The sequence below is a fragment of the Diabrotica virgifera genome, chromosome 1 (genome assembly GCF_917563875.1).
Source record: "Diabrotica virgifera virgifera chromosome 1, PGI_DIABVI_V3a".
NCBI lineage: Eukaryota > Metazoa > Arthropoda > Insecta > Coleoptera > Chrysomelidae > Diabrotica > Diabrotica virgifera.
In genome coordinates, this window is record NC_065443.1 from 205,393,206 (window position 1) to 205,406,950 (window position 13,745).

The window sequence follows — 13,745 nt, forward strand, 5'->3', positions numbered from 1 at the left end:
TTGCGCAGGTGGGATATTCCTTCCAAATTGTATGTGTATTGGTAAGTGATTAGAGCCATAAGGTTCTTCTAAAGTACACCACGTAATTAGTTGTGTCAGATCCTGTGTACAGAGGGTCAAGTCTACAGCTGACTTCTTATTGTTTGCTAATGTAGGTGATCCGTCGTTTATAATTACTAGGTTGCATTGTTCGATAGCTTCCAAAAGAATCTTGCCATAGATATCGTCATATCCATCGTTCCATGCCAAACTATGTGCGTTAAAGTCGCCCCCAATTATGAATGGTTTTGGAATTTGTTCCAAAAAGTTAATCCACTGTTGTAATGATATTCTAGTTCTCGGTTTAATGTATACTGAAACAAAGTAAATTTTTTTATGTATATATGGAAAATTTACCGAGATACAAGTATGCTCAAAGTTGATTGTAGTTGGAATTGAGACTTCTTGGTATATTAAGTCTGATTTTAATAAAATGGCAGAGCCGCCGTACCCGTCGTCCCGGTCACAGCGAATATTGTTGAAGCCTTTAAAATTATAGTATTTTTCTGCTTTAAACCATGTTTCCGATAGAAGTGCAACGGAGTAGTTGCCCCTATCTAGTAGATATTCTAAGTTATTTTTATTAGAAACTGCCGAACGGCAGTTCCATTGAAGGATATTTATTGCATGGTTGAGGTCTGAGAATGTGATGACGTGTTTCCATTTATAGTTAATTTGACTAAGTTTTCGAGTTCTTCCTTATTTATGTTTATACTTTTTGTTACTAAAACTTTTGTGACAATTTCTATAACTAATTCTAATATTGAATTTATCATGCTCAAGTCTGAAGGAGATGCAACTGGATTATTATTAATATTTCCCTTATAGTTAATGCTGTCTAATATTCCTCCCGTAGGTAATTGAGATCTAGGGGAAGATATAATTTCATTATGCAAAATTAATGTTGGATCTGGACTATTTGGTCTCTGTCTTTTGAATGTTCGAGAATTTGTACTATTTGAATTATTATTGTAGAATATATTATTAGTTGACATTTTGTTAATTGGATTTGATGGGAATTGGGTGGGTGTATAATTATTGGGATTTAATGGAGGGAAAGTTTTGAGGCAGGAGAGGTTTGTAGTTTGTTCCGTATTTATGGATGTTACTTTTGCATAGGAGTTTCTGGGGAACTGTTTGTTTGCGTCTTGATAACTAATATTATTGGAAGACATAGCGTCTTTAATAAGTTTTTGACGCTGAAATTCTTGACACGCGCTTAAATTTGTAGTAAAATGATCCCCCGAACAGTTAAAACATTTTGGAGTGAGATCGGTCTTTTTACAATCTTTTGAGTTGTGGGATTCTTGACATTTATCGCACCTAGCCTTGCTCTTACACTGTCCACCTGTATGTCCAAATCGAAGACAATTAAAGCATAATAGCACCTTTTGTTTGTATGGTTCGACTTCCTTTAGTACCTTGTTGATTGTTATATATTTTGGTAGCACTTGTGACTTAAAACTAACTACGCATGTTTTTGTTGGAATGTATTGAGTACCGTTTTCATCTACTTGTCTTCGATTTAATCTTGTGACTTGAAGGACTTCAAATTTACAGTGTAAATCGTACATTTTTATTCTGTTTTTAACATACTCTACTGAAAATTCTGTGGAAATATCTTTTATTACGCCCTGTCTAACTAAAAGAAACTTAGGAATGTATATGTCTAGATTATTTTTTATAAATATTGCTTCATTTTTTTTAGATATGATATAGTTAGCCGATTTATAATCTTTAAATTTTATACGTATTTTATTTCTTCCTACTGCGTCAATGCTTACAATTTTTTCATCAATTTCTTTAAAATTTGTGATAATAATGTCACCTATCCTTAACGCGTTTAATCTGCCTTTAAAATCGGGTGAATTATTTTCTAAATACGCGTAAAAAGGTCCTAGGTCGTTTTGTCGGTAAAGAAATTCCTCCCTTTTTGTTCCTACTTCTTTGTTAATGTTATTTGTTATTGAAGTGTGTACATTAGCAAAGTCATTATCGATAATGGGTTTATTATTAACAAGTTTTGTGGTACTTATCTGTGTAACTGGAACAAGATTTTGGAATCCTAATAGCTCCTCCTTTGAAGATGTTGCATGTTCTGTATCCATTTGGGTTTCTAAAACATTTTTATCGGGGGCGTCGCCCCCGCTAACTGCACTCATAACTTTTTAATGTTTTTATTCCGATTTCGCTTTTTTATTTGGTGTAATTAATTTACTTTTAAAATTCACAAAATATTTATTTAAATATCTAATTTATAGACACCGGTTTTAAAAAACAAGCTTCTTTCCTACGCACGTCTGACTACCACGACGAATGGAAGCTAAGTGAAAAATAAGCTTCAACTCGATAAAAACTGCCTTATCGAAAAAAATACTAAGAGGCAAAAAAGTTTGGGGGGTTTAAGGGAACAAAATCCCCATACAATTTTTATGGGGTGCACAAATTTCACTATAATTTTTCTTTAAGATGTTCGTGCCATAAGAATGCCACATTTCCACTTTCAATAAAAAATCTCCAATAGTTTTCGATATACATATTCGAAAAAATCGATTTTCATTTTGTAACTTTAAAGGGCTGTAACTTTTTTTATGTGCATATTTGTACCAAGGTAAGTTAAGTTCATTCGAACTATTTTTGGTCCCAGAATATGTGATTTAATTTATGACCTGTATTTTTGTTACACCCTGTAGGTCATTACAAGATTATATGTTGCATCGGCAAAAAAACTGTAACAAAAGATTGTAAAATATATCGGTGGTCCCATTTAAAAATACACATATTATCCGCATATACCTAAGAAACTGTATATTTGGGAATGTCGAAAATATAAAATTTTAAATCACATTGAATTGGGGGAGGCCTTCGACCAAAGTTGGATTACTTAAGGCTGAAGAAGAATACGACGGGGAGTCACAGATATCTCTATGTTTTCATACTTTACGCGCCCACTGTATAATAGAAAGTATAAAATATTATTCAAAATATTATCAATATTTTATAGCAGTAGAAAGACTCTTAACCTTTGTTAGCATGACTACTCAATACTCGATCAGTACGCCCAGATGGTATATTCTGCAATGGAAATCCTACGCCCATCTTCAAGGCAGCTGCCGTCGGTACCATCATAGGTTGTGGTGTCCTGTTTGAAACGGGCTTACCCAAATCATCGATGCTGGGTAGATTCTTTGTAGGGCATGCGCTGAGTATTGCCGAATGGAATTTGTGGATGCTTTGCTTCAAGTCATTACTCTTCGCTATTAGATCGTTACTTTTCTTTAACACCTAAAAATATCCAAGTAACAATGAAGGAGCGAAAATATTAACTTAAAAATAACGTTTCCCAGCTGATGGTCTTAAACTTTCACTTTAGCCGAAGGGGATACAAATGTATCCCAGCTCGAACTTGTATGTCACATGCATATTTTAAGGGATTTTTAGTGACTTTCTAAAAGTGATAAATGACTGTTAAATGAATAAAAAATCATTGTTATCAAACTCTATTTAAGTATTTAAAAATAATAATCCACGTATTATACGGTGTGGAATACAAACGTATCCCACAAGAAGGTTTTTATTTTTTATTACTAATTAATTTGTGTTACAAAATTTACGTATTGTGATTTGTGATTAGTAATAGATACAAAACAGACACAAAAAAAGATAAAATATATCGGGACCAAATATAATTAATTATAATGAAATTTCGCTTTGTGGGATACAAATGCATTCCGCACCGGCCGGGAAAGGATAAGAGGCTACATCAGAGCCTCATCAATATTAATTCGAGAGATAGTAGCCGCACCGTTTTTCGAAAGTTCTGCGAACCTTTGGCAACAGTACTTTAGCAGCACGTGACGAAGGCACAATATTGTGATAATAATATACTCATTGCGCGCTAAATGTTGCTCAGTCAGTAAGTTTGATTTTTTGATATAGATAATCGATTTTAGTAGTTCCAATGTGACACAAAATCTGGGCATGTTACAGAAAAATTAAAATTTAATAAAAAATTTTTGGCTTGGTAAAAGGTATATTAGTTTAAAAAGCCCCTATAGGGCTACAAACATAGAAACAAAACGTTTTCGCTCTGTAACAAGAGCATCATCAGTGTTACAAGAACATGGTGAGCCAACCAAAAAAATACAAAGGTCAAAGCCTTTTAAAAACAGATTAAAAGTCTTATATAGTTGCCAACATGGCAAAATCCAAAGGATGGATAAATTTCCTATGGCTACGGCCCTAGAGCAACATATGACTCCCACACGTGGTAAGTGGGTCAAAAGGTAACATTAGGTCATTATGTTACAACAGGTGACAGGCAACCTGCTGGCATGTTGGCAACTATATAAGACTTTTAGTCTGTTTTTGAAAGGCTTTGGCCTTTGTATTTTTTTGGTTGGCTCATCATGTTCTTGTAACACTGATGATGCTCTTGTTACAGAGCGAAAACGTTTTGTTTCTATGTTTGTAGCCCTATAGGGGCTTTTTAAAATAATATACCTTTTATCAAGCCAAAAATTTTTTATTAAATTTTATTTGTAATTACATAATGGTATAATTTCCACTAGGAAATTTTTCCTAGTGGATTTTTACAGAACAATGTTTGAGAAGTAACAAGGAAAATGGGCCAAAATCACTGTGAGTGGCGAAGTTTGAAAAATCATAATTTGGAAACTATAAATTATAGAGACTTCTGTCAACCATCATTTAAAAGAGGAAGGATGGAAGTTGTTTTATGTGAAGCAATGCCTATACCGATACCCACACCCGACTTGGGCGTCGAAACGTTAATGAAATCATTTTTTTGGTAAAATTGTGGCTTATTTCTCATTGAAAATAATTGATTATAAAAAATACCACAAGGAAATAGCTTCAGAACAACATTTTTTTTACTGTCAATACTTTTTAAGTTATTTGCGAGTAAAAGCGTTTATTTGTAAAAAAAAACACGTTTTTAGACGGTTTTTAGCAAATAACTCAAAAATTTATCGAAACATATGTTCCTAGCCAAAATGTAGCTTGAATAATAATGAAAACGAAATGGGAACCCCCCCTCCCCCCTTAAGGGAACCCAATGTTACTGCTATCTAGCTAAGAAGTGAGCTTCAAAATATACATGGAAATAATGTCTATGCTCAAACTGTCAGGAATAGGTTGTATAAGGGTAATCTTCACGCTAGACGTCCCATTAGAGTTCCAGCATTATCCCGTGGAAATCGCACAAGGAGATTAGAATTGACGGAAGAACATCAAATTTGGCAAGAACGAGAATGGACAAACATTCTTACCACCGATGAATCCAGGTTTGGTTTACGACCCGATTCGCGAAGATCGAGGGTGTGGCGATCACCTGACAGATATCAAGGAGGAACTTTGATGGTTTGGGCTGGTAGTCCAAGAACCAAAGCTTTTCACTTCGCAATTTTTACAGAATGGATCAATTTGCTTGAAAATTTGAGAATAAGTAGTGGATAGTCCATGGATTAAAATCTATATGATGCCGACAGGCGCTTTTACCGTGGGGGTGGTTGCCACCCCATTTCGGGGGGTGGAAATTTTTTAATAGATTTTGACCTCAAAGTTAATGAAAACATTCATTCTAAGCAAAAAATGTTTTATACATTTTTTTGATAAAATTAATAATTTTTGATTTATTCGCTATCGAAAGTGTTAGTTTTATATCTAAAAAATTAATGTTTTTCGATGGTATACTCATTTACGAGTCACTCAATTTTTGCCGTAGAACAAATTTTATCAAACCAAGTTCTTGGGAATTAAATCATCATCATCATCATCAGTAGCTCGACAACCCTTTTTGGGTCCTGGCTTTTTCTAGGATTTTCCGCCATTCTGTTCTGTTCCTTGCTTTGTTCTTCCAGTGGGTAATCTCAAGTGTTTTCCGATCTTGTTCCACTTGTTCCATGTATCTAAGTTTGGGTTTTCCCTTTGACCTTCTCCCTACTGGTGTTTGTTTCGTTATGTGTTTTGGTGTTTCGGTCTACAACATTCGTTCAACATGGCCCATCCAGCGCAGACGTCGGATCTTTATGGATGTTATGACGTCGGGTTCGTTGTATGCTGCGTATAGTTCAAAATTATATCTTCTGCGCCATATGTCATTTTCTTTCACCCCCTTATATATGTGTCTAAGGATTTTTCGTTCAAACGTACCTAATAAGTTCTCATCGCTTTTCGTCAGTGTCCATGTCTCTAATCCATATATAAGGACCGGTTTTATCAGGGTTTTGTATATTTTGCATTTGGTTTTTCTCGTGATGTTGTTAGATCTTAGATGTTTAATGAGTCCATTATATGTTTTATTAGCAATATGTATTCTTCTCTTAACTTCTTCGCTGACATTGTTATCTGCGGTAACTAGTGAACCTAGATATGTAAAATTTTTTACGCTGGGAATTAAATAACCTACAATTTTATATTTAAACATTTTTCGTATCTCTGATGCTAATCTTTCTATTCTGAAGAAAATGGAATTTTTTACCAAATTGCATACATTCGTTATTCGCTTTAAACTTCAGTTTTTTAAAAACTAATCATTCTAAGCCAGTCAAACTTCTAGAATCTATTAACAATACATAAATAAAGAAGAATGGATAAGGCGAATGACTAAAAACACCGCTAACTTACATTATTATGCTTCCAATTAGATTTCTCCTTTTTTTTTTTCAAAAAAATATATTAATTTTTTAACCGTAACTTTTTTATTTTTTATCTTAGAAAGTTCGTTAAAAAAGAATTTTGTAGGTTTTTACAAGATCTATAAGGCTATTAATATTAAATCCTTTTAAAATTCTGTCACAAAAACAGGTGGCATTGAAAGGGTTGGTAAAGGTGGTTTTTGCATGATATTACAAGATTTAATTGTTAATACCTCACTCAATTTTTGCCGAAAAAAATTTTTGCAAACCAAGTTCTTGGGAATTAAATAAGCCACAATTTCATATTGAAATATTTTTTTTTATCTCTGATGCTAATCTTTCTATTCTGAAGAAAAGGGGATTTTTACCAAACTACAAAAACTCGTTATTCGCTTTTAACTCAATTTTTTTAAAAACTAATCATTCTAAGCCGATCAGACTTCTAGAACCTATTAACATAACATAAATCAAGAAAACTAAATCAGGTTAATGACAAATTTTAATTAAGGTGGTGATTAGGGGGTTGTTTACGATCACTTTTTTGCTGAATAAAATAGGGACTGATTTTCTTTTCATTATAAGTCACTTAATTTTTTTAACTAGAGATTTTTTTTATTTCTGGAGATACATATTTTTAAATACTTTAAATTAGTTTCAACAAGTTATCCTCGAAAAATGCATAGTTTTCCCGTCATTTGACTTTGAAACTACAATATTTAGCATTTGACGAAGAAGAGCCAACATATAATAAAGTATAGCTCGATTACTATTGGTCTTAATGAAAATAAAAAAAAAACGGTTTTGTTTATTTTTTCAAAAGGTACATTTTTGATAAGTAAAGTTGTTTTGATAAAACAAAAACTTTTTGAGTTATTACCAGAAAACTGATTAAAAACATTAATTTTTTCGATATAAAACTAACACTTTTGAGAGCGAATAAATCGAAAACTAATAATTTTATCAAAAAAAAATATAGAACGTTTTTTGCTTATAATGAATGTTTTTACCAACTCTTGCGGTCAAAATATAATAAAAAATTCCACCCCCGAGATGGGGTGGCAACCACACCCATGGTAAAAGCGCCTTTTGGCATGATATAGATTTTGATCCTTGGACTATCCACTACTTATTCTCAAATTTTCAAGCAAATCGATCCATTCTGTAAAAATTGCGAGGTTTTGTCCTATTTTAACCTTCATTACTTGGACTATGGAGTTTCAATAGGTTTTCGAACTGATCTCGTTCATATTGAAGGATTTTTAACGGCAAAAGAATATCGAGATCATATTCTTGAACCTATTGTTCGTCCATATGTTGCACAATTCGGATACAATTTTAAACTGATGCACGACAATGCATGTCCGCATGTTGCAAGTATCATGAGAAATTTTTTAGAGCAGAACAATATTCAAGCATTGCCCTGGTCTGCTAAATCCCCTGACTTGAATCCCAATGAGCACGTTTGGGAAATGTTAAGAATACGTGTACAACAGCAAAGATTAGTGTTCCAGACAGGGGAAGAGCTGCTAAACTGTATGCAGGAGCAATGGCAACACATTGAGCAAGACGAGCTGTCATTAATAACACAGGTGGTCATACACTCTACTAACAAGAGCGTACGACTTTATTTTTAAATTTTAGTTGACAATTTTTGTTTAATTATTTTTTTTTTAATTTTTTAAACATTCTGTATACCACGACCGGTTGTTATGTTATTCACAATTTATCGTTAAGAAGCGTCCAGATTTGTTGAATTTTAATATGTTCCAAATAAATTGTCAAATTACCATTTAATTATTCTTTGATTACTTTGTCCCCTAGACCATTTTGATGTGTGTATATAAAACTTACCTTATCATACTTAGTCCTTAATTCTTGTTGTTCTTTTAACAAATCCTTATTTTCTTCCGCATATTTGTCCACACTCGCTTTCATGTCTTTTAGCCTATCGTTTCTATCTAAAAAGTATGCTATGAATTCTACTGTGAACGCAGGTGGAATGTGCCATTTTTTCCTATAAATTATTAAAAATCATGATTAGTAGCGTTTTAATATGAAACGAACTATTTTTATTGTTACCTAATATCAGCTAATGCTACCGTTTGTGATTCTTGCATTTCCAATACGACTGTGTTAATACCCATCAAGTCAGCCTTCCTCAAAAGTTTCCTACATGCCGAGGCACTGGTGGTAAGTAGGCGGGGCATCTTCTGGGTCGGCACTACAATAATTATACAATGAAATAAAAATCATCCAAAGTTGTGTTCACGGAAAAAAACCAATAAAAAGTACCCTGTTTGTGATACTGACAGAAAAAGTAATTTAAGCTTTGTGAATGATTCCATTGAAACTTAATTTTTTCGAATTTGGCACAATAAAACTTTAAAGTGTGTTCTTTCAAATCATACTAATTAGATTTCTTAATTGTTATTTACAAAGCTGTGGTGAATTTTTTAATTAAAGGTACTAACTTATAGAATAGAATAGAATTGAATAGAAATATGCTTTATTGTCACTGAAAATTTTTACAATTTTATGGACAAAGCTTACATACAGTCAAAAGAAAAATAATATCAATAACAAATAACAACTACAATTTACTAAACTTAGATAAATCGTCAATATACAGTAAATATGATATAAAACCAAAGACAAAAACAATTAATTGCAAAATTTATATAAATTGCAAATTGAACGTACGTACAACAAATAAAATACAACATTAAGAATTGACAGTTTAAGCCTGCGTATGAAACCCAATTTTCTTAGTTATTCATTAAGAAATTCTTCTATTGAATAATATGGTCTTTTAGATAGATAGGCTTTTGTCATTTTACGGAACTTTGGGAAAGATGTTGCAGATTTAAGTTGTAAAGGGAGATGGTTGTAAAGTTTTTTTGCGGAATATAATATAGATTTCTTTACTAACTCAGTGGATGGGATCGGTAAATAAATATCAAAGATTGAATTTCTGGTGGAGTAAATATGTTTGGGCCTTGCTGGAAAGACATGAAGGTGTTTACGAATTAAACAAACCGTTTCTAGAATATATAAAGATGGAAGTGTTAAAATTCCGTGATTTCTGAAGTAACTTCTGCAATGTGTAGATCTTCCGAGGCCAAACATATATCTTATTGCTCTTTTTTGCAATTTAAAAATAACATCAAATTGAGCAGCTGTACTAGAACCCCAAAAAGGAAGACCATATCGAAGATGAGACTCGAACAACGAAAAATATGTTATTTTAAAGATGCTAAATTGAGTTCCCTTGAGACAGATCTTATTGCATAGCAAGCTGAGGCTAGTTTCTTACTTAACGAATCGATATGAAGGGACCATTTGAGGTTGCTGTCTAAAAACATACCAAGAAATTTTACAGAATCAACGGTACTGATCTGGCTGTTATTAAGAGGCAAAGGTTGAAGAGCTCCTTTATAGGATAATGCTACTGTTTTATCTATATTAAAAGAGAGTAAATTAGAGTCAGACCAGGTCTTTATCGTCAGTAGATCCGAAGTTATAGTTTCATGAAGAGATGCAATAGTTGAGTTGCTTCAAGTGATACTGGTATCATCAGCAAAAAGAAAAAAAAAAGAAAAATTTTCCCATCGATTTTTAAATTAGTGATGTCATTTATAAAGATAAGGAACAGAAGAGTACCCAATACTGAACCTTGCGGTACTCCACATACAATGTTTTTGAGACTAGAGTCAGTATCATTTGCTCTAACTAGTTGTTTCCTATTTATTATTCAAGTAGGATTGGAACCAATTCAAAGAAATACCTCTAATTCCATAGAAATTTAGTTTTTTAATCAAGATGTCGTGATTTACACATAGTCCAGAGAAATAAGATTTTTCTCGTGACACATCCCCCTCCAGGCCGAAACCAAATTTTTTTAGTAGTATGGACATCTATATTAATAACCTTTATGTTTCCTGCAGCCGATTTTGATGATATACATAGTTATAAACAAATGAAGATCAAAAAATGGTAAATTTTCGCTTTTTTCGTCTATAACCAAAAAGTTAAGCAATTTAAACAAATTTGACAGTAGAAAACTCATAAATCGTCTAAAAAATTTCAATATGGCGTTCGCTGAATATGTCTATCCTTATTGGTTGCTTAGAAAATTGCAAAATTAGTCATAAATTTTGAGTTTTTATAAATATTCATAACTTATGTAAAAATTAACTTAGAACCTTCTTATTACACGAATTGCTGAGACTTGTGGTGCTTAAATTATATTTTAAATTTCAAAGCAATTGGTCAAATAGTTTAATAGTTATTTAATTTGTTTATCCCAAATTCATTTTTTTTGCATCACTATAAGTCAGAAAATTATGAGGTTACAGTAAGACTTCTGACAGTTTATGGTAGAAGAAAATTTATACTATTGACTTAATTAAAAAAAAATGACAAAAAGTAATTTTAAACAGTGTAAAAATATTTTGCAAAAACACGTCGATTTTTTTGCTTACTTATAAACAATTAGAATAACTTTTTAACCGTTACCCGTAGAAAAATAATTTTTTCAGATTTGGAAAGACTGAATTTTTATATACATTTAGAAAGAAAAACAATTGTCCTAGGACAATTAGGGACGAAGTTAGCCCCCCTTTTTTTAATTCACATGTTTTTGCAAAATAATTTTGCAGTATTTAGAATTATTTTTTGTCAATTTTTTTTAATTAAATTATTAGTATAAATCTTCTTCTTTCATAAACTATCCAAAGTATTAGTGTAACTTCACCATTTTCTGACTTACAGTGTTGCAAAAAAAAATTAATTTGGGATAAACAAATTAAATAACTTTTAAATTATTTGACCAATTGCTTTGAAATTTAAAATATAATTTAAGCACCACAAGTCTCAGCAATTCTTATAATAAGAACATTCTAAGTTATTTTTTACATAAGTTATGAATATTTATAAAAACTCAAAATTTATGATTTATTTTGCAATTTTCTAAGCAACCAATAAGGATAGACATATTCAGCGAACGCCATATTGAAGTTTTTTATACGATATATGAGTTTCGGACTCTAAAATTTGTTTAAAATATTTAACTTTTTGGTTATATACGAAAAAAGCGAAAATTTACGGTTTTTTGATCTTCATTTGTTTATAACTATGTATATCATCAAAATCGGCTGCAGGAAACATATAGGTTATTATTATAGATGTCCATACTACTCAAAAAATTTGGTTTCGGCCTGGAGGGGGTTGTGTCACGAACACGATATTTTTTTCCTTATTTCTCTGAACTAACAGTCAAAAGCTTTGGCATAGTCACACAAAACAGTGGCAGTATAAAGATTATTGTTTAGTGCTTGATAAACCGCATGTAGTACAGAAAACATGGCATCAGTGGTACATTTATTAGTTAAAAAGCCGAACTGATTTTGAGATAAAATGTTGTTATCAACGATAAAGGACATAAGTCGAGTTTTAACGAGTCTCTCAATAATTTTGGAGAGTACCGGTAGTAAGGCAATAGGTCTATAGTTGCAGGCATTAGATTTTTCACCACCATTTTGTAACTTCGTCCCAAATTGTTCTACAACTTTTTGAAGTTATATTTCTTTATTAGGCACGATTGGGAGTAAATGTAAATGTGCGCGAATTCACTATCACAATATACGTTTGCTCTGATTGGGTATTCCAATGACCTATCAAAAATTATTCAATATGGCGGATGTGTGTAAACAAAATAAATGTATTTTTTATTGTTGTGAGAACAGAGACAAAAGTAAGTTTATAATATTGTAGTGACTTTTTAAATAGTTTTTAAAAGCAACAGGTAAACTGTAAATGTTTTAATATTGTAATAAAAAATTACATACCTATTTGGAAAATGTAAAATGTAATAGGTAGTCCTTAGATTTATACAATTTGATTTTCAACAAAATTTCTACCAATCTTCATCTAATATAGTTTTCTTGCTCTATATTTTGTTGTATTTTAATATTTTAATTCCACAAAAATCAAACTATTTTGATTAATTTAGACAAATATGACCAACTGTCAAAAAGTTTAAAACGTACAGTTGGCGTATCTAATTGTGTTCATTTTAAACGTGCTTGATTCACAACCCACGGGTTCACAATTCACGATTTTGATCCCCAAGGTAAATTTTTTTCTTTAATTTTTTTATATACATTTTATGATTATAAGTATATAATTTTTTTTTCAGAAAATACGTACTCAGTTAAAATTTTTGCCAACAATTGTTCAGAAATCATTTCTTTGTGGCATTTTTCAAAGTGTTTGTGTGTGTTTTATTCGTTTTATTTTTTTAATTTTTGGTATTGTTTTAATCAAATTTTTTGGAAAGTAGTAAGTATTAAAATATAAATAAACTGTTTAAAGTACATTGATTTCGTTGAAATCATATAATAGAAGTATAACTTCTAACGCGCGTACAAAGTACACACACATTCTTTTTTTCTTTTTAAATTTGGTAAAAAACGCCACATTTCCAGATATCAAAAAATAATTTTCCTACCCGCAATGGTTAAGAATTTATTCAAATTTTTTTATAAGCAAAAATGTTTTTGCAAAATGATTTTGCAATATTTAAATTTATTTTTCTTCATTTTTTTAATAATATTGATAGAATAAACCGTCTTACACTAGTCGTAGAATTACTCTAACTTCATGATTTTCTCATTTATATTGTTGCAAAAAAATAATGTGTGTGTACTTTGTACGCACGTAAGAAGTTATACTTCTATCACATGACTTCAACGAAATAAATATACTTTAAACAGTTTATTTTTATTTTATTTAAATATTAAACTAATTTTAATGCTTACCACTTTCCAAAAATAAAAAAAAAACGAATAAGAATGGTCCGGATTTGAACCCAAGACCCCTCGATCCGTAGCAGAACGCTATACCAATGAGGCTGCGAGCTCTCTGTGTATATAGTCTCGGACATAATGACATTTCACGGTAACAAACAGGCGAAGTGAAGTATAAATATAAATGTTTTAATAATACTTATCTTACTCCCGAGGAAGACAAATCCAAAGACACAAAACT

General features: G+C 31.5%; 1 protein-coding gene across 3 annotated transcripts in view; it reads right to left on the reverse strand.

Annotated features, from left to right (window-relative positions):
• The window catches only part of LOC126881859 (PHD finger protein 14), a 129,655-nt gene that overhangs the window by 67,805 nt on the left and 48,105 nt on the right, over positions 1 to 13,745 (reverse strand). For all 3 annotated transcript variants that reach the window (XM_050646506.1, XM_050646499.1, XM_050646517.1), the window contains exons 8-10: positions 8,778 to 8,919; positions 8,550 to 8,712; positions 3,063 to 3,324 (exon numbers count right to left, since the gene is read on the reverse strand). In XM_050646506.1, coding sequence (XP_050502463.1) covers positions 3,063 to 3,324; positions 8,550 to 8,712; positions 8,778 to 8,919 — 567 coding nt within the window. The remainder of the gene's footprint in view (positions 1 to 3,062; positions 3,325 to 8,549; positions 8,713 to 8,777; positions 8,920 to 13,745) is intronic.